Source organism: Onychomys torridus, chromosome 9, assembly GCF_903995425.1.
Source record: "Onychomys torridus chromosome 9, mOncTor1.1, whole genome shotgun sequence".
NCBI classification, from domain to species: Eukaryota; Metazoa; Chordata; class Mammalia; order Rodentia; family Cricetidae; genus Onychomys; species Onychomys torridus.
In genome coordinates this window covers 3766370-3790640 of record NC_050451.1, presented here as the reverse complement: position 1 = coordinate 3790640, position 24271 = coordinate 3766370, and the positions used below count along the sequence as shown (strand labels likewise).

The 24271-nt window shown below is 46.9% G+C and overlaps 1 protein-coding gene across 12 annotated transcripts in view; it reads left to right on the top strand.

Moving 5' to 3' along the window:
• Cacna1d (calcium voltage-gated channel subunit alpha1 D) overlaps nucleotides 1-24271 on the top strand; it is a 307097-nt gene that overhangs the window by 221481 nt on the left and 61345 nt on the right. For 11 of the 12 annotated variants that reach the window (XM_036198994.1, XM_036198989.1, XM_036198990.1 and 8 more), the window contains 14 exons: nucleotides 64-289; nucleotides 377-584; nucleotides 5057-5177; nucleotides 7722-7836; nucleotides 8493-8562; nucleotides 9345-9411; nucleotides 9967-10114; nucleotides 12980-13109; nucleotides 16435-16494; nucleotides 18539-18645; nucleotides 20496-20583; nucleotides 21838-21945; nucleotides 22028-22080; nucleotides 23913-24059. In XM_036198994.1, coding sequence (XP_036054887.1) covers nucleotides 64-289; nucleotides 377-584; nucleotides 5057-5177; nucleotides 7722-7836; nucleotides 8493-8562; nucleotides 9345-9411; nucleotides 9967-10114; nucleotides 12980-13109; nucleotides 16435-16494; nucleotides 18539-18645; nucleotides 20496-20583; nucleotides 21838-21945; nucleotides 22028-22080; nucleotides 23913-24059 — 1648 coding nt within the window. The remainder of the gene's footprint in view (nucleotides 1-63; nucleotides 290-376; nucleotides 585-5056; nucleotides 5178-7721; nucleotides 7837-8492; nucleotides 8563-9344; nucleotides 9412-9966; nucleotides 10115-12979; nucleotides 13110-16434; nucleotides 16495-18538; nucleotides 18646-20495; nucleotides 20584-21837; nucleotides 21946-22027; nucleotides 22081-23912; nucleotides 24060-24271) is intronic. The other variant, XM_036198987.1, reaches the window with a different exon arrangement.

Sequence of the window (24271 nt, the reverse complement as noted above, 5' to 3'; positions counted from 1 at the left end):
GTGTATGCCGTGGGCACCCGTGGAAGGGAGGCATGAAGACACGCCTGCCCTTTGTCTTTCCAGATACTGCCAACAAAGTCCTGTTGGCTCTTTTCACCTGTGAGATGCTGGTGAAGATGTACAGCCTGGGCCTCCAGGCCTACTTTGTCTCTCTCTTCAACCGCTTTGACTGCTTTGTGGTGTGTGGGGGGATCACCGAGACCATTCTTGTGGAGCTGGAACTCATGTCCCCTCTGGGCGTCTCCGTGTTCCGGTGTGTGCGCCTCCTGAGGATCTTCAAAGTGACCAGGTAAAGCTGTGGGTACCCTCCCTGAGCAGGGGACACGCTCTTCCTCTCCCCTGGTTTCTGGGCTCAACCCCTCCTCTTGACCTGTAGGCACTGGACCTCCCTGAGCAACCTGGTGGCTTCCTTGTTGAATTCCATGAAGTCCATTGCTTCGCTGCTGTTGCTGCTCTTCCTCTTCATCATCATCTTCTCCTTGCTGGGGATGCAGCTGTTTGGTGGGAAGTTTAATTTTGATGAAACCCAAACTAAGCGAAGCACCTTTGACAACTTCCCCCAAGCGCTCCTGACTGTGTTCCAGGTGAGTTCCCATCTCCCCGAATCCCGAAAGCACTTGTGAGCAGAAGCCAGAGAGCTAGAAGCCATGCCTTCTTGGATCTACCCGCAGCTCGTTAAGACATCAAGATGCCATTTTATCAATCGTTTCCGCCCCATGGTCCCCTGGGGCAGAATTTAATGTCACGTAACTTATTCTACAGTATCTTCCAGCTACTTGTGTGATAGGACAAACCCAAACACTCTGATTTTGTGAGATTTCTGTGAAATAGACTCTAAAATCCTCTTGTTATTCACTAGTTTGTTTTGCTTGTGTTTTTTTTTAATATCACAAGGCATATCTGCAAACATAGTTATAATAGATTCAAGCCAAGAAGTGAATTTGGACCCATAGCTGGAATGCCTTGATGTGCAGTCAGAGGAGTCCAGGTGGTAGGGGCTGTGCTTGCCTATGCCCTTTGCTTGGAGTGAGGCTCTGAACCTAATTGTGCTGTGGGGCCTCTGACAGTGTCTCATAGGGGCGCCATCACTGGAGGAACAGCACACTAACCACAGTTCTACCTGTGGGCTGGGGTACATTGAGCCCCCTCCCATGCTTCCAGCTGGGCCCCTGCTGTGGTCAGAACCTGACAGGTTAGCTCACAGTGCTACCCACCCTTCCCAGATTCCACATGTGATATCAGTAAACATCCAAGCATCTAGTCCTGATGAAGAGACAGGGGCATCATGGGAAGGGCAAGAAACAGGTAGGTATCATAGTGGCTTTCCCTGTTCTCACTTCTGTGACTTTGAAAGTCACTTGTCCTTTTCTGAAGGAACACAGTGTCTACAGAGAATGATCTGGAAGGTTTCTCAAATGTTCATTTGAGATTCATAGAATTACTACTACTATAGGCTGGGGCTTCTTAAATGTTTTGCTGCTTGCAACCCTTTTTACTCCCAAGAAGTTTTTTTTTTTACAACCTTATGTATATTGTATATTGGTGTGTGTGTGTGTGTGTGTGTGTGTGTGTGTGTGTGTGTGTATACAAATCAAATATTTGCTGGTAATGAACATAAAGAATTTAAAAAATATATTTATACCTAAACACACACACATTCCCCCCCCTCTCTCTCTTACACCCATACACACATACACAATTAAAAATAAAAGTAAATCTTAAAAATTTAAAGAACATATCTTTGGTAGACATACATTTTCAACATTTGTTAAAGACAAATGCAAATTTGCATACTAATCCATAAATAAAGAACTAAGTCTTGGGGCTGGGGAAAGTTTGTGAGCAGCTGCCATGCACAAGGACCTGAGTTTGGGTTCCTAGTGCCCACGTAAAAAGCTGGACATAGCAGTTCCTATTATTAATCCCAGTATGTGGGGAGACAGCAGAGACAGGAGGGCCCTGGAGCTCATTAGCCAGCCAACCTGGCCAAATCGGTGAGCTCCAGCCAGCTTCAGTGAGAGACCCCATCTCAAAGCACACAGTGAAGAGTGATCAAAGAGGACACCCAATGTTGATGTCTGACCTAGACCTGTAGGTACACCATAGGAACATGTATAGACACATATACCACACACACACACACACACACACACACACACACACAGAAATCTTGGCTGAATACTGATATTTTTATTTTATCATCATCAGTTCCTAGAATACCACTTTACATAAATATGTAGTACAAAACAGCAGAAGTATGTTTAAGGCCCTTTCAGAAACTATTGGAAATTCTATCATAATTTATTTAACAAGTTGTTTTGTTATTCTTGTTGTTGTTTTTTACAAATTTCAAACCCTCAACTGAAATAACAAGTTTTAAAAATCAAATATTTGAACATAATCCAGTCCAGAGATGTACTATTGTGAGAGCTATATGCAGGGGAACTGGGATAGGAAATGGTGCAAGTCCTTGTTTTCTGTAATTAAGCACATATATTTCTATAAGAGCAGAAAACTTAGTGTGTGCAGTAAATACACTGCTGTTCCCAGCCTGCGGTAGTCCAGGCTCTGGGAGTTCAGGGAGGGTTCACGGCTATTGCATGATCTGAGAGCATGCGCAGTGCTGTGGGCGTGTTAGGAATTCAGTCTAAGGCTGCAGGGACACTGTGCAATACAGCATGTGTCAGGGCTGCCAGGAACATTCAGGCTCATTAAAGCTTGGATTTTTGAACTAGTTTTTGTTTGCTGTATGTTCAGAAACCTTTCACTCTTACCAGGGCTTTTATAACCTCATGGCCTGGTAAGTGACTCCATATGACGTCATACCCCACAGTTTGAGCCCATGATAGGGTCTTCTTTTAAATTATTTAAAAGTCAGCTGGGTGGTGGTGGTGGCGCACACCTTTAATCCCAGCACTCAGGAAGCAAAGCCAGGCGGATCTCTGTGAGTTCGAGGCCAGCCTGGGCTACCAAGTGAGTTCCAGGAAAGGCGCAAAGCTACACAGAGAAACCCTGTCTTGAAAAACCAAACCAAAACAAAACAAAAACAAAAAGTCATGGCTGCTGGCTAGTTACTGGGTTTCTTTGTTTTTGTTTTCCTTATTTCTTTCAGGAAACACTTGTTTCCTTTTTCTTGCAATACATTCGTATGTCACAAAATGTATGTTATAAATTATAAAAAGATACAAAATGGCAGTCCTCCTCCCCAGCCCACCCCACTCTACCACCACTCCCACCCCGTCTTCCTGGATGGTGACCACTACTGACCAGGTTTCCCAGTAGTCTTAGATATTTGTTCACAGGTGAGAGTCACTCCCCCTGCTTACCCAGGGTGAGTTTGCATGGGGGGCGGCCCACCACATACTGTCTGGCATCTTGTTTTAGTCCGTTCTTATCTTTAAGAGATGGGCTGCCTGCTTGATCCATGAAAGGTTACAAAACCCAGCATAGACAATGGGCGTGGGTTGCCATTGCTTCTGTGACCAGTCTCTCCCATCGCTCCAGTGGGTGGAGCTGAACACGTGTGACAGACTAGATGTGCGGGGACAGGTCCTCCATGTGGAACTTCTGGGTAAAAGCTGTTTCTTATTTGGCACCCTGACAATTCTCTTTTTATACCAGAATTCATTCACTCCCAGGCAGCAGCTTGAAGGCAGCCCATGCTCCTTCCCTTTGCTGAGGTGGGTGTTTGTACTTCATAATTGCTGCTAGCCTGACAGGTGAAATGGTTTCTCATTGTAGTTTTATCAGGAATGAAGTCAAGAGCCACTTTTCTAATTATCTGCCCATTTGTTGTTTGATTCTGGTCTGCATAGAAGATAAACTGTCTTGCTAGCGGGTATTTTAAAGCCCTGGTAAGAGTGAAAGGTTTCTGAACATACAGCAAACAAAAATTAGTTCAAAAACCCAAACTTTAATGAGCCTGAGATGTTCCTGGCAGCCCTGATGTATGCTGTATTGCACAATGTTCCTGCTGCCTCAGACTGAATTCACAAGACAGCCACTTAGATAGCATTTTAAAAACTGCAGTGTGTATTTGTCTGAACAGAATGGATCGGATTACCAGGTATCATCAATAGAGAAGATTACATTTGAAACACATTGTTTCTCCTCTTGAGATAGCTTACACACTTTCATGTGACCGAATTCCCTGATTCTGAAAATGCATGGATACAATTCCCTGTCTCTGCAGACATTCTATGTGGAATACTATGTATTGAGCAAAATGAATGAGAAGAAGCTACTCAGTCAGGGTCTGCAGGACTATCACTGAATGGAGAAAAGCCACTTCTGGAAATATGGTATACTTCATGCTTAAAAAAATAAGAGGGGGCTGGAGAGATGGCTCAGAGGTTAAGAGCACTGGCTGTTCTTCCAGAGGTCCTGAGTTCGATTCCCAGCAACCACATGGTGGCTCACAACCAACTGTAATGAGATTTAGTGCCCTCTTCTGGCCTGCAGGCATACATGCAGGCAGAACACCATAGATAATAAATAAATAAATCTTAAAAAAAAAAGAGAAGTTACGAGTGGCCTCCCTCCTTTCCTTCCTCTCTTTCTTTCTCCCCACTCCGTGTGTGTGTGTGTGTGTGTGTGTGTGTGTGTGTGTGTGTGTGTGTGTGTGTATTTTCATCTATAGACAAAGGTGCCAAAAGGACAGGTACCAACATCAATCACTGTCTAGGAAAAAAGCTAGAAGAAACAACTCTTATTTGCAAAATTAAAATAATACATTGAGCCAGGCAGTGGTGGCGCACCTTTAATCCCAGCACTTGGGAGGCAGAGGCAGGAGGATCTCTGTGAGTTTGAGGCCAGCCTGGGCTACAGAGTGAGTTCCAGGACAGCTAAGGCTACACTGAGAAACTCTGTCTTGAAAAAAAACAAACTAATAATAATAAGTTGAAGCTTCAGCAAGGTAGCAGGTAGGTCAATTTCACTGTGAGCTGGGCAGAGAAAAGCCACTGAGGTCAGAGTTAGTGGTGGCCAAGAAACTCTAGCATAGCAGCTGTGGCCTGAGGAGTCTACCAGCTGTCTGACCCCAGCCTTGTCTTTTCAGATCCTGACAGGCGAAGACTGGAATGCGGTGATGTATGATGGCATCATGGCCTATGGAGGTCCATCCTCCTCCGGGATGATTGTCTGCATCTACTTTATCATCCTTTTCATCTGTGGCAACTGTATCCTTTTGGAATGGCCAGAACTATGTGGTCCCATCACTGCTTGTTCTCTGTGAACTTTCCAGTGGTTGTGGTGATTGTAGCAGCTTTGGGGTAAGGGGGACAAATGCCTTCTTCCCCTTGTTCGCTCCATGCTGCCTTTCTCTCCACACAGCAGATGGGAGCCATATAGTCATGCAGGTGCCAGCAGATAAAGGGGTTAGTGTCGTGTCTCCATACAGGACCAGCAGGGAAGCCTGGTGTGTGTTTATGTTGTCATCACTGGGAGGTTAGGGCTATGTCCATGTCACCCGATGAGCGGTGAGGAGCCTCTGATGGATGGTCCCAGTCTTGCATCGCTCTTCTCTACTGTCTTCTGTATCATAGTGTGCAAGCTTCTCTGGCTTGTTGGCTTCCTCTTCCCTGCAGTGGGCTATTGGGTCACTTTGCTAACCTCCACCAGCCCCTTCAGGATCTTGTGAGGTTTGGCTTTGTCTGTTTATTCTCTGACTCCTCCATGCCTAGCATAAGAAGAACCTTCATAATGGTGGCAAATGAATAAGTGTACAGACATGAACACTGCATGCGCTCTTCCCTGCTGATTTAATAAGTCCTACTATGGACGAGTCCTTAGAGGTCCCTGTACCTCCTCCCTTTCAGTTTCCTTTAGCTCTTCGGTGCACATTCTTCAGTGTGGAACCCTGGTGCTGGCTGCCCTGCTATCCTTAGGGCCAGTGCTTTATGCTGTGAGATTTCTGGGGAAACCCTGCCTCAGCATGTCCACCACATTGCTGAGTCCCTGGGCTCAGTTATAGTGCCCTATCCTCCAGGGAACGCCTCTGCTCACAGATGAGTTCACTGAGCTCTGAATTCCCCCTCAGATTTTGTCCATGTCTGTTGGTCATGTGCAGAGTCCACCGTCCACTGGAACTTCTATGGGCACGCCCCTCCTCCCCAGCCAGATGACAGCTTTATGGGCCAGGAGCCTCCTTCTTTGTGTTTACCTGCTTCCTGGTAAAATGGTACATAGTGGCCCTTGAGGACATTGTTTAGTGAAAGGTTTTCCTCCTGACTGGCTGTAGCCACACTGTGTGACAGGCTTGAATCTGCTGACTGGTTCCTGCCACTCCTCTCTGGCTCCCTGATGAAGCTCTCTGTAGCATATGCCACCACATGAGGTCCTTAAAGAGTTGCTTATATTGCCTATCTCCATCTGGGACAGATTCTCCATTATATCCTGTTTCCTCCCGTATCCCCAGTACCCAGAGGGGCTGGCCTGCCCAAGGTGCTTTGTAGATCTTTCTGAATGAATTTACAGAACACCCCTGTTTAGGAAGCCTGGGCCATGCCTCTGAATGCAGGTGACATTGATTCAGATTTGCACTCCACTTCCCACAAGTTTAGTGCCATTGCAAGGCCAAGAATGGGATTCTTTCTTCGTGGGATCCATTGAGAGACGTGCTTGAGACAGCTGTTTCCCCATGCTGGCCCCGGTCCAAGCCACCATTGTAGAGCCTGTCTGAGGGGTTTTCAGCTCCCTGTGTCATCTCCAGCCCAGGAGCGGCGCTTTGCCTAAGCTTCAATGTAACTCATCCGGGTTTCCATCCTCCTGGAGTCTTGAGTAGAATTAGACACGCCCCCCCGACCCCCCAAATCTTACCCTTAGGCCCTTGTTAGCTTTCATTGATATATGTGTTCAGCAGCCCACCTAGAAGTTTCTAATATACAGGGCACATGGGGCCACAGTCTACTGCTCCTGTTTCTCCTATGCTCCTGCTGAAGGCTGAGCATCAGGCTTAAGGAAACAGGCACCCAGCACAAAGACCCTCAGCCCCCTGGGCTTCTCACAGGGTTCATAAATGCCAGTCAATAGGAAGTAATCACATTTGACTTGAGGCTCTCGTTAAGAAAACATTTTTTTCTAAAAATCCTAGAAAACATTGCAAGCAGTTTTATAATTTAAAAAGCATATTTGCTTGATACATTACCATTTACAAACGTATGTTCGGCCACAAGTCTAGCCACAGCGGGGGGGCCCTCCAACACACAGCCTAGCCTCTCTTGGCAGGAGCTCTAGATTGCCATCCCTAGCAGGTACCTGCAGAGTGAAGAATAAAGGAACTAGCCACAGACTCTGGAGCCCATGCTAGAGGAGAAAGCCTCCTGCTATTTTGTGTGATGAAATCATCGTTCAATCACCTATGGCCTTTGAATGCATCTGGCTTGCAAAGGAATCCCTTGAATATGTATGTTATAATGTGTGCTTTCAGAGAAAATGAAACACAATGTGCTCCATGAATGGACAGCTGTAGATAAGGAGACAGTGAAATGTGTGTTTCCATGCATCTCTGTAGATAGTCAGGGGACCCTACATAGGTTTCTCTGCTCTTTACTTGTTTTTTAAAGTGGGATTTTACCAAGTTTTCCAGTTGTACCAAGGGAATATCACACTAGGGTCAGTCACTCACTCCCAGCCACCATGAGCAGAGGAGTGTGACATTGCCATTATCAGCTCTATGTAGTTTCATTTAAAAACACATTGTACCCTTAAGATTTTCAAATTAGATATCCTACTGAATGTCTTCTTGGCCATTGCTGTAGACAATTTGGCTGATGCTGAAAGTTTGAACACTGCTCAGAAAGAGGAAGCCGAAGAAAAAGAAAGGAAAAAAATTGCCAGGTAATCCTGTTTTCACTGAGGCATTTTCTCAGAGGTGCTAGGAGTGCCTGGTCATGCTTCCCAAGGGGTGCTAGGGACTCAACCATGCTTCCCAAGGGGTTCTAGGGACTCAACCATGCTTCCCAAGGGGTGCTAGGGACTCAACCATGCTTCCCAAGGGGTGCTAGGGACTCAGCCATGCTTCCCAAGGGGTGCTAGGGACTCAGCCCTGCTTCCCAAGGGGTGCTAGAGACTCAGCCATGTTTCCCCTTATTGCTGCCTTGGAGTGATTATGGGTGACCATGTGGTACCACCTAAAGAGAAGGGACTCTTGGATAAAGGCCAGGCTCTTGGCTCTTCTCCTCAGAGCAAAGAGTGGAAGTCTCACATCCCTGTGCTTCCAGAATCACTACAGTTAATTGTGGCGTCATAAATTAAACGATGCATTCAGTGCTGGTTAGCTCTTGGCTGAGGATTTTAATGAGAGGATCTGTGTAATGGCTCCATTGCATTGGATGAACAGGAAACCCCGAGTTTGTGTTGCCCTGTACTCTTGTCCATCAGTGTTTCCAACTGAATTCTGCTCCTCCATCCAGGACTGTTGATTCAGAATCCTGGTTGGCCCTTTAATACACAGCAATATGGTTATTCAGTTTATTGTGTTCTTTTATCTGTAGAAAAGAAAGCCTAGAAAATAAAAAGAACAACAAACCAGAAGTCAACCAGATAGCCAACAGTGACAACAAGGTATTTTTTCCAGAATAACTTCTCTGTGTTTCAGAGTGATTTCGTGGGTGTCTCCATCACTGCACCACTTACCCCATGAAAGTGTCTTTGAGTGTGATATTTTACTGTGAAAAATAGAGCCTACCTTATAGGACTGGGGATTCTGATTGAGTTAGAGAGGGAGCTGATTGACCAACATTTTACCACAGGGTGTGGATACTACAGCAATTGGACTACTTGTTTTATTTTGAGTTGCAACTGTGTGGTCAGACATAACCTATGGTTATAATTATGTTAATATCTTCTTAGTAGGTGTTAAAACTAGGATTTTTGGTAGTCCACTGTTCCCAGAGATGACCTTAGAGTCCAGGTGGTCTAGGAGGCTGCACTCTCAGGCTTCATCACACTTATGACAGCTCTGGATACTTCTGTGATGTGTTTGTTCATGAAATGGATAAACACCAAGTGAGTGACAGTTGTATGTCAAACACTAGACTACCTCCATGGAGTTCACAGTCTAATTGAGTGGCAGGAATCTAAATATGGTTATCACACAGTGTATGTGCCTACACTGGAATGGTAAAAGAACAGAACCATGGGCACACCCACTGAGACCTGGCTGGTGGCCTGTCTCTTACCTGCTCTTGGGCCTCTTGGCTGAAGTAGAATTTATCCTCTCTGCACACATACATGCACATGCACACATTTGCATAAGAGCCCTTGTACTGCTGAGTGGCAGGGTGGCCCTCTGGCTTTGGCTCTCTGAAGTACATCAAGTCAGCATTCCTTCTCTGTTGTCCTAGGTTACAATTGATGATTATCAGGAAGAGACTGAAGACAAGGACCCTTACCCGCCCTGTGATGTGCCAGGTATGTGAGGCAGAGAGGCCCAGACGTTTGGAGATATGGGGGGAGGGGTCGTCACACGGGGCCACTGAGGCCACCAAGGCCGTGTGGGGCCCCATTGTCTTGGAGAGCAGTTACTCTGTTTGTCCCCAAAGTCATGGGCAGCACAGAGGGACTTAAATCCTGGGTTGTGGAAGAGGAATATGGACTGATAGGCACAGCTGCTGCTGGAGAAGTAGTTGTGGGGTGTCGAAGCCTGAGGGTAAGCATGGCTGTGACTGGAAACCCAGTTTTTCTGACTGAAACTGAGCAAGGGGGTGGTGGGAAACAGCCAGATGTTGGGAGGGTGGCAGTGAGGCTCTCACCTATGTCTGTAGCCATACTAAGCACAGCAGACATGCATGGGTGTGTCCCACCCCCATGAACACGCAGCCCATATTTTGAAGGAAAAGAGAGGCTTTTGTTGGTGGAAGCAGTAGATGTTGTTCAAGTTGAAGCTACATTTTAAAGTGAAGTTGAGAACAATAATTCAGACCCGTATGTAATCTTTCACACCTATAAAAACTGTTCCGTTTAAAGTAGGTGAAGAGGAAGAGGAGGAGGAGGAGGAGGAGCCTGAGGTCCCCGCTGGTCCCCGTCCTCGAAGAATCTCAGAGTTGAACATGAAGGAGAAAATTGCGCCCATCCCCGAAGGAAGTGCTTTCTTCATTCTTAGCAAGACCAACCCGTAAATACTTCCTTCCTCGTCCCTTTGCTGCTGTCTCTCTACAGTGACCCTTGAGGGTAGTGGAGGTGGGGTAAAGAACAGTGGTTCACAGCCCCTTCTGACCCTGAGTGTTCCCGGACCCCACCAGTTCCCTTCAGCCCTGCTCATCTTCGTGGCCTTTGCCATGCATTCAGCCCCCAGGAAGTGGCCTGTTCCCCAGCCTGGGAACAGCAACAGGACAGGGACGGCTCAGTAAGACATTGATGGTGGAGTCCATGGCTCTCCTGGTGTGTACACTGGCTGCCTCTAGCACCCTTTCTTAACAAGTGGATCTTGTCTTAAGATGCTTTATGGGATGAGAATTTTGTAAGCAGATTCTGCACAGCATCTTCGTTTTCAGGTCCCATTTAGGTGATATTCCCCCCTGTTGAGTTTTATGGTATTGCTCATGATGCTTTATAGGCTCTAAGCATTTGATTCAGCACTATGAAACTGTGCTTAAAATAGCGTCTCTCGTATTAAAATGATAAGGTGCTCACCAGGAACATGGTAATGACTCATACACTGGGGAGGAAGAAGTCTATTTACTAGCTGGTTTCTAGGTTTAAATCATCCGGGATTAAGTGGGCTGCCAGGGGGATAGGTAGCTCTTGGAAGGGTTTCTAGAAGAACTGCAAAAGTAGTTCTTGGCTGTCAGAGAGGAACACTGTGTAATTCACAGGCCCTGCAGAGACTCAGGTGGGAAGCAAGGCAGGCTGGAGTCCTTGAAACATGACAGTTTCATGTTCTTTTACAAAGTTAATTTGTTGGTGTTGTGTGGGAATGACAGGAGGACACATGTGTCCCCCTGCACAGAGAAGTTGGAGGACAACTTTACGGATTTGGTTTTCTCTCCCCTTTTGTTAGTTCTGGGATGGAACTCAGGTTGTCCGGCTTGCATACAAAGTCTTTACCTGCCGAGTTATCTGGTCCACCCTGATGATCTTTATACAGCTCCTCACTGGGCATCCTTTCAAAAGGAAACAATAGAAAAGACTGCGACACTGTTAGTGACCCCTGTAGTCCATAGCTTATGTATGTGTATTGGAGGAATTGGTCCATTTTTCCAGAAGTCAAGAGCACCCCTGCCCTCATTGTCTTGGAAGGTTTTCCCCAGGCACACCTACTGCATTGTGCAAGCCTTCTAGGAAGTGTACAATGCTGAGTAGCCCAAGATGGGGACACTTGAAGTGAGGAGTCACCATCATATAAAGGTGACTCTTAGTTTTGAAAATAAAAGTTACTTTTCCCGAGGGGGGAAAAAAAAACCTCTTTAAATCTGAATATTGAGAGTAGGGTGTTTTGACCCAGCTCCATGGCACATCAGGGGATCAGGAGAGATTGTGATGGACCCCAAGAGCCATCATGAAAGACTTGGATCTGGGCTAAGAGACCCAGCTGCCCTCCTTGCTTCTCAGGGTTGCAGGATTCAATGAGAGACCCATCACAAAGTACAATGAGATCCTTACATGTGAACAAACAATACAACAACTTTTGCTTCACCTCTAAGGAGTACTTGTGGATCAACTATTGGATTAAAAATAAGACATTTATGGGCCAGTGAGATGACTGAGTAGGTAAGGTGCTTGCCACCAAGCCTGACTGCCTGAGTTCAATCTTTCGTACCCATATGAGAGGAGAGAAGTGACTCCCAAAAGTTGTCTTTTGAATGCCACATGTACAGTGTGGCATCTATGCCTACACACACACACACACACACACACACGCACACACACACACACACACACACCCACGAGAGGGAGAGGTGGGAGAAGAGAGAGTGAGAATAAACAGAAGTAGTAAAGTATTCTAAAAATAGGACATTTATGACAAAATTTCCAGACAGCAGGACTTCACCAGCTCTCTCTTGTTCCTGGTCACATTTGTAAAATGGTTCCTTTGTGGATAAAGAAGGGAATGTGTCCTGTTCTTTGTGTTAGAATAAAAACTTGGGGCAAATTAAATCTGACAGTTGAGTGGAGCAAAGAATGACTCACAAATGGAGCAGCCCCAAGAGCAGAGGGCATTCCATGGGCTTTGCTCTGAAGTGTGGATATGTCATGATGGACAGAGCTCTGAAGTGAGAGAGCCAGCTTGTCTGGCCACAGCACCACCTGGGCCTGCCGTTGGTTACAGGAGTGTCTTCCTATGTTAGGCCTCCTAAGTTTGCAACTAAGTTGGCTTGTAGTTTGTTGTATAGTTTACTCAAGGGACTTAATTTGGCCCAGTTTTCTTTCATAAGTCAGGCTTTATGCTGTGGTAGAAAAAATTAGCAGTAGACTTGCCTGGATTTGAAATCTACCCCGGTCCTTTCTAGCTTTGTTACCCCAACATTCTCCCATATCCATAAACCTCAGTTTCCTCATATTTTTGTTATTTATTTTTATGTGTATGATTGTTTTGTTTGCGAATGTCTATGTGCTGCATGTGTGCCGTGCCCAGAAGAGGGCATTGGATCCCCTGGGACTGGAGTTACAGAGGGTTGTGAGCCCTTGTGTGGGTGCTGGGAACTGAACCCAGGTCCTCTGGAAGAGCATCCAGTGTTCTTAACCACTGAGCCATCCCTCTGTCCCGGTCCCATCTTTCATCTTTTGGAGGACAGTAACCTCATGTGTAAGGATTGGATGAAATGGTCTCTGTGGAACTCCTGGCATAAAACTGCTCACACCACAAGCTGGCTGTGGGCTTTGTGGGGCAAACTGTGGGCCCCACTGTTCTTCCTGGCTGGAAAACAAGAACAGCATAGCCTTTGGCCAGCCTCCTCCTGGTCTCTCCCACAAGAAGCCCCACACCCTGGAGGAGCCTAGCAGGCTCAGGCCTGTGTCCATACAGTGCTTTTCTCAACAGGATCCGTGTGGGCTGCCACAAGCTCATTAACCACCACATCTTCACCAACCTTATCCTGGTCTTCATCATGCTGAGCAGTGCCGCCCTTGCAGCCGAAGATCCCATCCGCAGCCACTCTTTCCGGAACACTGTAAGCCTCTGAGGGAGGAGATGTGGGTGGGACTACCCTGGGGGTCAGCCCCAACCTGTTTGTGTCAGGGGCCATCCTGGATATAGGGCCCAAACATGGGAGCCTGGGGCTAGAGCTTCTTAGTATGTGGTGCCAGGGATTTGCTTTCTCTGGACCAAGCTGATGGAGATGCCTGTTTAGAAGTCTCTGCAGTACTGCTGAGTGTCTTCAGGGATCTCTTTGGTCCTTTCTTCTTACACTGAGGTTTCCCTTTCCCCATTAGAGGCACAGTGATGGCTCCTTAGAGGTTTGGGTCTAAGGGGAGAAGGTGAACTTGAGCCCCAGCATGCCATAGGTCCAGAACCTCTGCCCTTGGGTTAGTGAAAAGAGTTCCTTCTTATGTGGCATTTACATGAGCTACTCCAGTGATGAGAAACACGGGTCAGGGAGAAGATGTGAGGGCAAGTTGAAAGGGGCAACAGGTGCTGGTTAAATTTTCAGTTATTCACCCAATGTCATAGCTTATGGATGGTGCCACGGATGCATCTGTGTTAGAAGATAGTTGTTTCTAAGTTAGTCTTTGCTTCACAATCTCTTTCTTAGCAGTACATCTAACTCAGTCCTGAAGAAACTTCAAAGACATATTCAGACAGCCTTGGGCCTGTCAGGTGACCACGGAGGCACTGCCCTGGAGTGGCAACCAGAGCACAAGACTGTCAGATGTGCCTGTCTCTTTCTGCACATCAGATCAATAGGGACTTTAGGATTAAGACACATCAGCCAATCAGTGTCCCCACCTTTATCTTGATAACCACACCCTTATACTGTAGCTCCCCATTTCTGGCTCCTGGCAAACCTCTTGTCAATGAGAGGGTGTGTTAGGAGACAATGAAAAGGACTTTCTGTAGTGTGAATTCTCATTGGAATATTTCAATAGAAACCTGGAGCCAGATATTGGGGTAAATGCTGAAAGATAAGAGAAGTAAAGGAGCCAGCCACTAAAGAGACTTCTTACCTCTCAGAATCCTCAGACTGAAAGGGGCCAAGCTCCTGTCTCCACCCCACCTTATCACTTCCTCTCTCTGCCCAGCCATATCACTTCCTGTTTCCTCCTCCCGAGTGCTGGGATTAAAGGTGTGCACCACCACTGCCTGGCCTTGAGTGGCTAGCTCTGAACTCTGATCTCCAGGCAAGCTTTATTTGTTAAAGCACAAACAAAACATCACCACAACTTTCCCCTGTGGCTCAGAGATAAAAACACTGAGCTTGCCTCAGACCACTCTCACAGACAGGGCTTTGATTTAGAGATCCTCAAAGCTGTCTTCATTTAGGCATTCCAATGGAATGAACACCCCTCTGTCATTGAGTTCCATCATGAAAATGAAGCTTGAGACAGAAAATGTGTTTGGAGACAAATCATGGTATCACAGGTCGGGAGCCAGTCCAGGCTAAGTGTCATCAGGAGCGGATTTGTGTTTCTTCTTACCATAGCCTCTTTCCATGCATTTGTTGTCCTATTTCCGTGTCTCTTTACACATGTACCTGTGTGTGTGTGTGTGTTGCTGTTTCAATTGAACAATAGCTGAGTTTCTAGTGAAAGGGGAATAGAAGCTGTGTGAAGAAAGTAGTCTAAGAACTTGGATTGGCCCCTGGGCACCATGTTAGTGTGACTGCCTGAGGAGGGAATAAGGGAAAGGGGGTGAAAGCCTGGTAGTCCACAGTTACATGGAACTGCTCTAGCAGTGTCTGGGTGCCTGGATATGTGGGAAGTTTAGGAAAGGGTGACCTCTGGAGAGAACTGCTGTGGACTCCCCCACTTCCGTGGAAGAGAGGCATAGGTCCCTCTTCTATAGAGGAGAGAGAATGTGTGCTCCAGTGGTGGCTACAACCAACGGAGGAGACATAATGAAGAGTTACTCTTGAATGAAAAGAGTAAGCCTAAATGGTCTCTCCAGACCTCCCAACACTGATATCTCCAGTTCTCAAAACCATAGATGGTCCAGCAAGATAGCTTAGCAGGGAAAGACACTGGCCACCATGCCTGACCACCTGAGTTCAGTCCCAGAGACTCATGGTGGAAGGAGAGGATCGATAGCTAAAAGTTGTCCTCTGACCTCTGTACATATACTGTGGTATGTGCATGTGTCACAGAGTAGATAGATGGTAGGTAGGTGGGTAGGTAGATAGGTAGGTAGATAGATGGATAGATAGATAGATAGATAGATAGATAGATAGTCAGACAGACAGACAGAGAGATAGATAGATAGATAGAGATAGAGACAGACATGCAATAAAGCCACAGCACACCATTTCCATGAGATCAGCACCCAGGACAGGCTTGTGTACTGGCTGTCTTGGCTGCCATCTTTCTGGTTGAGAGGCATGGGGTCAGCAACACACTATGAGTAACCTTGTTGGAATGATCAGACTTCGCTTCCCCTGCTCTGAGTCTTCATGGCTCTGAAAGAAATCAAGAACTTTGCATCAGGAACTCATAAGACTCTTCAAGATAATAGGTTGTATTCAGGAATGCTGGTAGAGTAGCCTATACTAAAAATTAAAACTCTAGGTCAGTCTATTCTTTGAATGGGCCTAGAAAGGCAAGGATCAATCTTGGGAGAAAGCAGAGTGAGATATAGAATGTGGCAGGAGGAAGACACCAAGTACAAACCATGCCTCACAAACTGAGCCATCCTGGCATATGAGGGTCAGTTAGGGAGATCACTTGATAATTAAATTGTCCTGGGTCCATAGAAACATATGAAACTTTCTGATTTGATTTGATGCCATTAGCATCTATTTATTTGTGTTTTAAATATTTAAAATGTTAACCTTTATGATACTTGGAATAGATCCCAGGCCTCAAGCTCAGTTAGCAAGAGCCTCTACTACTAGGCTATACTCTCAGCCTCACCACTAATATTTCTTCCCAATCTGAAGCACAGCTAGATGGCAGTGTATTTCATTTAGCCAAGTTCAAAACTGCAAAACATGTATGATTCTCCTTCATCAGGGGTACAGCACTAGTAGTTCACCCAGAGAGGAGGTTATTAACACAGGACTTTCAGAAAGCAGCCCCTGTGGGCCAGGATAGGAGCACAAGAAGCCAGTGGCCTGAGCAGGTAAAGGAAGCAAGGCTCCCCAACGTTACTTGGTGATCACAAAGAGGAGCCGTACATGGGGGAAGTGGGCCCTTCATGTATCTCAGCCCTCCCGAGGGAGAAGCGGGATTGTCCCGCTTGGGGGAGAAGGGTCTCTGGCCACAAGTTGGGGGTTCTGCGCATGGGCAGGAATCTGCTGCTTGTTGGGGTGCCTCGTTCTGATTGCCACATGTTGTGCCTTACAGATACTGGGTTATTTTGACTATGCTTTCACAGCCATCTTTACGGTTGAGATCCTGTTAAAGGTAACACGCTTTTCCTTGACCTCCTCTGCTAACGCGGCCGCAGCAGTAACGGGTGCGTTCTTTGCTCCCCCAGGTGCTAGGTTATGCTGATTATGTCTTCACTGGCACTTTTGCATTTGAGATCATTTTGAAGGTAACTGGTCAGGCAGCCATGTGCCTGAGGCCCGCTCCTGTGCAAGGCACAGGAGAGATGCGTGAAGTGCTTTGAACTTTTTCCCAACTCCAGGGCTTTTCCCTGTGATCATTCCAATGTGTTATTGCAGTTTTTCTTCAACCTTTGAGTGCATGTGCGAGTTACTTTTGCTTCACAGCCTAGTTGGAACTATATTTCGTTCTTAAAAAACAAACCCCTCTGAGATATATTCACTACTGATGGATACAGCACTCTGTGTGAACTTTCTTCTCCCCTTCCTGACGTCGGATAAGGGGAAAAGCACTCATGCTATAGCAGGACCACCGCTTCCAGCCCTGTGTCCTTGAATAGTAACATGCTTTTTGCTTGCAACGGGTCTTGCAAGATGAGTTGGGTCTACTTGTGTGGAGATGTCCCGAATCTGTTTGGATGGGATGGGCTTACATCTGCACAAACCGAAAGTGTCCCTGAATGTACTGCCCATGCATGACCTAACAGGCAACATCATCGTGTGTGCTGTGTCCCGACTTTGAGCACCCCAGGGGGATGTTCCTTCCTAGATTCTCAGAGGTCTGGAGACACAGCAGAGGGCGCAGAGCCTCCAGGAGTTAGGCTTTCTGGTTTGATTGTTACAGCCAATTCCTTGTGGGAAGAAGCTGAGAAATGAAGAGCTTTGACTATAGTTGTCTTTAAAGTATTCTGAAGTGTATGTGTGTGCATCTTTTTAAAAGATGTACTTTGTGTTGGGCTGCTGGGGACTTGGGCTCCTCACAAAATCTTTTGGTGATGAAACCTTAATTAATGTGGACAGGCAGTGGCCACTTTGTGGCACTGATAATGATGAGTTCAAAACCACCCATCCCAAATACATTTAACTCAGTTTCAAATCTTACAAGAATTTGAGTCTTCTTGCCTGAATGTAAGCCAGGAAGTTCAGTTTAGTCCTCTGACCATCATGGCGGAGCAGATCAATGGCCAAGGCTTATGGCCCTGTGGTAAGGTCTGTGCCACACAGCATGCAGGGTCCCTACCCCAGCTTCTCTTTGCTGCCTCTCCCTCAAGCTGAATTAAGGAGCATTGTTCCACCAGATCTATTAGCCTGGTGTTTTGAGATTTTGCTTTACTATCTGCCTTTCTGAATTGTGACATGAGTGTACATACTCCTGGGCTTTGGGGCCAATGAAGTCCTGGGTTATTCAACACTGTATTTTTCCTATCTGGAGAACTTGCCCATTGAACTCTTCTGGTTGCCAGCAGAAACCTCACTAGAGCACCCACTGCATGTGCTCCTCATGTACAAGCCATTTAACGTAAGAACGAGCCTGGCTTCCTGTAACAAAAGCCTCTTTGCTTGCTACCCCTGATATTGTCGAGTAACTTGACTTGGGAGAGATGGGAATTGGAAGCTGGGGCAACCAAGTTAAGGGGGAAAAGATCCTAGGAGTGCAGGAGCCAGGTGCCGCCTCTAGCTTCCACTGAGAGAGTTTAATGAAAACTCTGTGCTCCATGACCTTAGAGCAGCCAGGCCAGCACTGTACAGGTAAGCTCAGTGAGACAGTGATAGTATTCTCCCAAGCATGGTCCTGTGCAGTCTCTCCTGAGGCAGGCTCTTTGGATGTGCCACAGCTCTGTTCTTGTTTGAATTCTATCATCTGAATAGACCCTAGACTGACCTCTTCAAAAATTTGCCTTTAATCAGCTACCCCTTTCCATTTCTTCTGACTTACTTTGAAGCAGGCTATGTGGTCACTCAGCCCTGTTGCTTGGCATTTATCTTCCTTACGGGCAGTCATTGATAAAGTCATACTTGACTGTCAAGATTTTGTGAAGAGCCCAGGCTTTCTGTTTGGTTGGTTTTGGGACCCTGGAGGGGAGAAGGAAAAAGTAAAGGACGCATGATTGTGTTCACAGATGACGACTTTTGGAGCTTTCCTGCATAAAGGGGCTTTCTGCAGGAACTACTTCAATTTGCTGGACATGCTGGTGGTTGGAGTGTCTCTGGTGTCATTTGGGATTCAGTAAGTATTCATGGGTCAGTAGAAAGAATTATACGTAGGGAACTTGAACCTAATTCATTCAAGCTGGGCGCCGTCTGATGATTACAGGCAGGATGGCTTAACTTGCCCCATGCCAGAAAGTGCTGGGGCCCATGCTTTCCTATTTCTGTCTTTGTTTTTCTTGTATCTACTGCCAGGTTGAGTTTATTATTCTCTTTGAAACTGGCTTTCAACAGCAGATGAAAGACATCTTGACTAGTAGAGAGCAAGCTGGGTTTACTCTCAGGCCTGGTCCAAGACTCCGGGCATCCTTTCTCAGGGTGGTGGTTTTCGTTCACTGCAGGAAGTGCTTGGCCTTGGCGATCTCTCAGGACCCCTTCCACTTCCTGTGTTTGCAGGACACAGCTGCTGTGGCCTTTGGGGGGCATTTAATAGTGTCTGGTGGGGCTGAGCACCGCCTTTTTACCCTGTACAGTACCTAGGACAGTCAACCACGGTTGCATCTTCTGTGACCTCGCTCCACTCTCCTGCTAGCCTGTGAGCATCTCTGCCCTGGAGCTGCCTGGCAGTACCCCAGTGTGAGCACACATGTACATCATAAGCCCCTTAGCCAAAGGTACCTGGAGAGGACTGTAAGTGGGCCACAGTGAAGCCAGTGAATAGACCCCTCTGTGGGAAGAAAGACAGTTTGAGCATCGAATGGCTGGGCTGCCCCTGGGGTGGGGTGGGGGCAGAGAACAGTGCTCGAAGGAACAGCTTGTTAGTTTTACAGGAACAGGTGGCAGCAGGAAGAGGGGTACAGGCCAGAACACCCTGAGAATTAGCATGGGGGCTTTGGTCTGTTGCAGGCTGTTTGGGTTAATCAGGAACTAGATGCCCTCTGCCTGAGGGAGTTGACCGATAAGGGAAGTAGTGGCTTTTCCTGACAAATAGAGACCCGCTTCTGCAGAATGCTAAATTTAGGCTTTTGTTTACTGGGTAGCAATCCTTCTGCTTAGCCGGTCAGAGTCCAGGTGAGCCCAGGCTGACGGTGAGCAGTACTGTCATTTGAGGGGCCTGCTTTGGACCTGACAAGGACCACGGATTCCTGCCTCGAGTTGTCTTCCTTGTCTCTTCCAGCTGCTGCCCGGGGAAGGAAATGCTGGATTGGTTTCCCAGCAGGCCTTTAAATCCAATCTCTTCACAATTCTCACCACCCCCCAGCTGGCCCTGCTCTTTCCAGCTTTCCCTCTTGCACACTTCCTCCCAAGCCGCCTGTGTTGCAACCACACCCAACAGATTAACCCAAACAGCCTGCAACAGATCAAAGCCCCCGTGATAACTCTTAGGCTGTTCTGGCCCACGCCTGTTCCCATAAAACTGACAAGGCTTTTCCTGCCACCTGATGCAACCTGCCTGAGAGGCCTTCCCAGCTGCCCCTAAGGTCATACCCCACCTTCCCTTCCTTGGAGGAGCACGCCGCCTTTCCTGCCACCGGAGTGTGTGCTACTGAGGGAGGTGTTACCCATCCCTCCTACCAGATCAAACCCTCTCAGAGGCCAGAAAAGCCCTAGCACAGGTCCCCAAACTTAAACACTGAAATCTAAATGTCAGGAAACTAGTGTTTACATCAACATAACGAGGTAAGTTTGTAAATGCCTCTGTAAAGGCAAGCTATGTGCCTGAAGTAGAGCCTCTGCCAGGGGCCCCGAGTTCCCTCGGGGGCAGGAGGCCAGCTTGGTGGCAGAAAGGAACAGGTCCTGCTGAAGTCCTGAAGAGAGACCATGGTTATTCAAGAGATGGTCACAGGAAGTAGCTGATCTCAAGGCTCCTGTCTGGCGTAACTCATGGCGTCGCTTGCTTTTCTTACTGTTGCCTCTGTCCTCCCTCAGATCCAGCGCCATCTCCGTAGTGAAGATTCTCAGGGTCTTGAGGGTCTTGAGGCCCCTCAGAGCCATCAACAGAGCAAAAGGGCTTAAGGTATTGACCCTCTCCTTTGAGTGGGGCTGGCTTGGGTTGGGGCTGGCTGCAGTTACTAGCCCAGTCTAGAGACAAGCTGAGGCTCCAAGTGGGGCCTTTCCGCCTCTGCCTAGCGCTGCCATTCTGAAAGTGAAAGATAGCTCAGCAGGCGAGAGCACTTGCTGTCCAAGCATTGGGGCCTAAGTTCGAATCCCAGACCTATTGAAGAAGCCCTGCATGTCCCTCACACTCATGTAACCCCAGTGCTGTGTGCAGTGGCTGAGACGCAGGGGCTTCCAGGTGGCCATCCTTGCTCTGAGTTCTGTGAGAGACCCCCACCTCGAGAATATAAAGTAGAGGGTGATAGAGCAGGACATACAGTGTCCTTTTCTACTTGTCTCACATGAACAGGCATGCACATAACATGTAGAACACATAACACACATACACACAGCAAAATTACCTTTGATTTGTTCATTGGATATATTGGTCATTATAATTACAATGGTTATTTGTTACTTCTTTATCAATAGTATTTCTTTGTGTTTATTTTAAGTTGCAAATCATTCTCATATGGATTATACAGCAGGCCAAAGGGTTGTCATCTCTATAAGAGCTTTCTGGGATAGGGCTCTTGTGAGCCTCTGTGCAGGTGGTGCTTCTCTCAGTTAAACCAAACACTTTAGAGGAAGTCCAAGAAAAGACACTGAAAAAGTGTTCTTGGACTGGGGCTGGAGGGGTGGCTCAGCAGTTAAGAGGACTGTTTTTCTAGTAACCACATGGTGGCTCACAGCCATCTGTAATGAGATATGGCGCCCTCTTCTGGCCTGAAGGCAGACATGCAGACAGAATACTGTATACATAATAAATAAATAAATCTTTTTTAAAAATGTTTTTGAATGGCTCAGTGGGTTAAGGCACATAGCCTGGTGACCCAGTTGAATCTCTGGGATCCATGTGCAAGGAGAGAACCAGCTCCTGCATGTTGGCATGTTGTCCTCTGGCTTACACACACACACACACACACACACACACACACACACACACACTAAATAAATGTAATAAAAATGTAATAAAAATAAAAGTGCACGTCATAATGAACACAGTACTTATGCAGTAGGTAACCAGGAAAACACAGCATGGGGTTAGAACAGTTAGAAATTCATATCAAAATGCACCCAAGCATAGAAGCCCTGGCCTGGTGTTAACTTCTCCCATGACTAAAACCAAGAAGTGGGGTATCCGCCTTCCATCATCTCTCTGTTCTCTCCCCAGCACGTTGTCCAGTGTGTCTTTGTGGCCATCCGAACCATTGGCAACATCATGATCGTCACCACCCTGCTCCAGTTCATGTTTGCATGCATTGGGGTCCAGTTGTTCAAGGTAGGAAACCCTCCCGCCCAGGGCTGGAGTTGGTTTCCATCAGAAGAGCCCATATTTGACTCTTCATCTGCTTTGTGTCCAGGGGAAGTTCTATCGATGCACAGACGAGGCCAAAAGTAACCCTGAAGAGTGCAGGTGGGTACCCCGAGAGCCAGCTAGGGAATCTGAGAGGACAGCAAGCCTCGTGGGTTGACTCATGTTAGCATTCCAGGGGTTTCTCTCAGGGAATAAGAGGCCTGCCCACTCAGCTCACGCCTGGAAGGACAGTGATTTGACTTTTGTTGTTTATGTTTTCAAGTCCAGGTGAAACCCAAGTAAAGTGAGACCATGATTCATTATCGCTTAGCCAGCGTCTCTAAGGCTGAACACATTTGTATCATCCCCAAAGAATGAGTAGCTGGCTCTAGCTGTTTAGTATAGATCTTCTAAGCTGGGGGGAGGGGTCCTGAAAGAACAGTGGCCAAGGGCCACCAGTATCTCCCCTGCTGGATAAAAAGTGGACTTTGAATGGTGTTCTCCCAGGCTTGCAGCTTAGTTCCCAGTGTTCAGTAGTGGGTTACCCTCTTCTAGAAGACTTGGCAGACTTCTGTGCTCCTTGTTCCTAGTGCCCACATTTTGGACATATTTCTGTTCATAACAGCCAGCAGCAGAGAAACAGCAAGAAACGCTCACATCTTATAAGCCAAGATGTTCAGTTAATATGGAATGTTTGCAGTCCACACATGCATTACCCAGAGCTTAAGGCTACAGAAAATCTGTGTCCCTGACCTTTTAGAGTTACATTTGGCTGGGGTCTAGCTGCCTGCCCTGTATGCATTGGTTTGGGTTTTCTTGAACAAATGATGTGGCCATGGGGAATCGGATACAATCTGCCTATGACTACATGCAGCTCCAGGGATGCTGTTAGCCTGGGCTGAGGGATGCAGAGTACCTCCTCCAAGCTGCTTAGTGCAGCCACAGTGTGGTGTCATGGGCCTTTCCTCTAGCTGCCTGTTTCTGTGAAATATCAGGGAGAGGCTTTATCTCATGGGTTCCTTCCACAAGTACATTTCTGTAAGAAATGGTGTGTGACAGCAATTACAGAAGTTCTTTTGGAAAGAAAATTGAGAATATCAATGGTCTGAAAAGTAACAAGATTTGTTGAAACTAGAATGTGGATAAGCATATACCTTTGCTTGTTTCTCAGAGTCTGTGGAACTCTGTGGTCAAAATATTGTTTCTTCCACATGTATTTGTAGCCCCTCTTACATGAGGACATTTACTGTTATTTATTAAGTGGCACAGTGTTATTCATTAAGTGGTACTGTTTACCATTTGAGAAAAGCCAAAAGCCACGAGATACAACAAAACCTACTAGGTTAACAAAGCCCACTATAAGAGTTTATTAAGGGAAGGGAACAGAAGGGATGTGCTTAGGCCTATGGAAAAATCATGCAGGAAGAGGAGGAGGGATATGTGGAACCCACTTTTATAGATTCCCCCCTCCCCACACACATGCGCATATGGGCTTACATAGCTATGCCATGCATGCACATAGATTACATGATTACACTGCACAAAAATTACATGATCACTCAGTGCACAGATTACATAGGACATAAGGCCCTGGGATGACTAAGCATTTTACCAGCACGTGCTCGGTCATGGAGGAGTGGCTAGGAATTCTAACATTTACTGTTTGGGCATGCCTAACTGCTAACAGGTGCACACTGGATCGCCAGCCACTCCTACCCTGGAGAGTGCCCTTTGCACTGGTCATGACTGGAGACTTAATTGAGGTATAGAGCAGATTAAATGTGGAGGAGAAAGGGAGAAACTCCATCTGGGCTGTGTGTGTGTGTGTGTGTGTGTGTGTGTGTGTGTGTGTGTGTGTGTGTGTGTGTGATCTGGCTGGGGCTACATATGATGTTCAGAACCAACACTTTCCTATGTGAAGCCAAGATGACTCTAACTCCTTTCTCCTCTAGGGGGCTTTTCATTCTTTATAAGGATGGGGATGTCGACAGTCCTGTGGTCCGTGAGAGGATCTGGCAGAACAGTGATTTCAATTTTGATAATGTCCTTTCAGCCATGATGGCGCTCTTCACAGTCTCAACTTTTGAGGGCTGGCCTGCGTGAGTATAAAGGACAGCCAGTCTCCCCAGGAGGTACCTACTTGCTGCTTGGGGACTCTGGGCTGTCGTCCTTCCAGGACAGGGGTTCTGCTTTTGGTTGTCACAGCTGGCAAGCTTGCCTGTGACTGACTGTGGGTAACTTGTCATCATTCCTTGCCCATCTTGTGGCTCCTCCATCTGAATAGGCAGGTGTTAAACGTCGGTGTCTCATT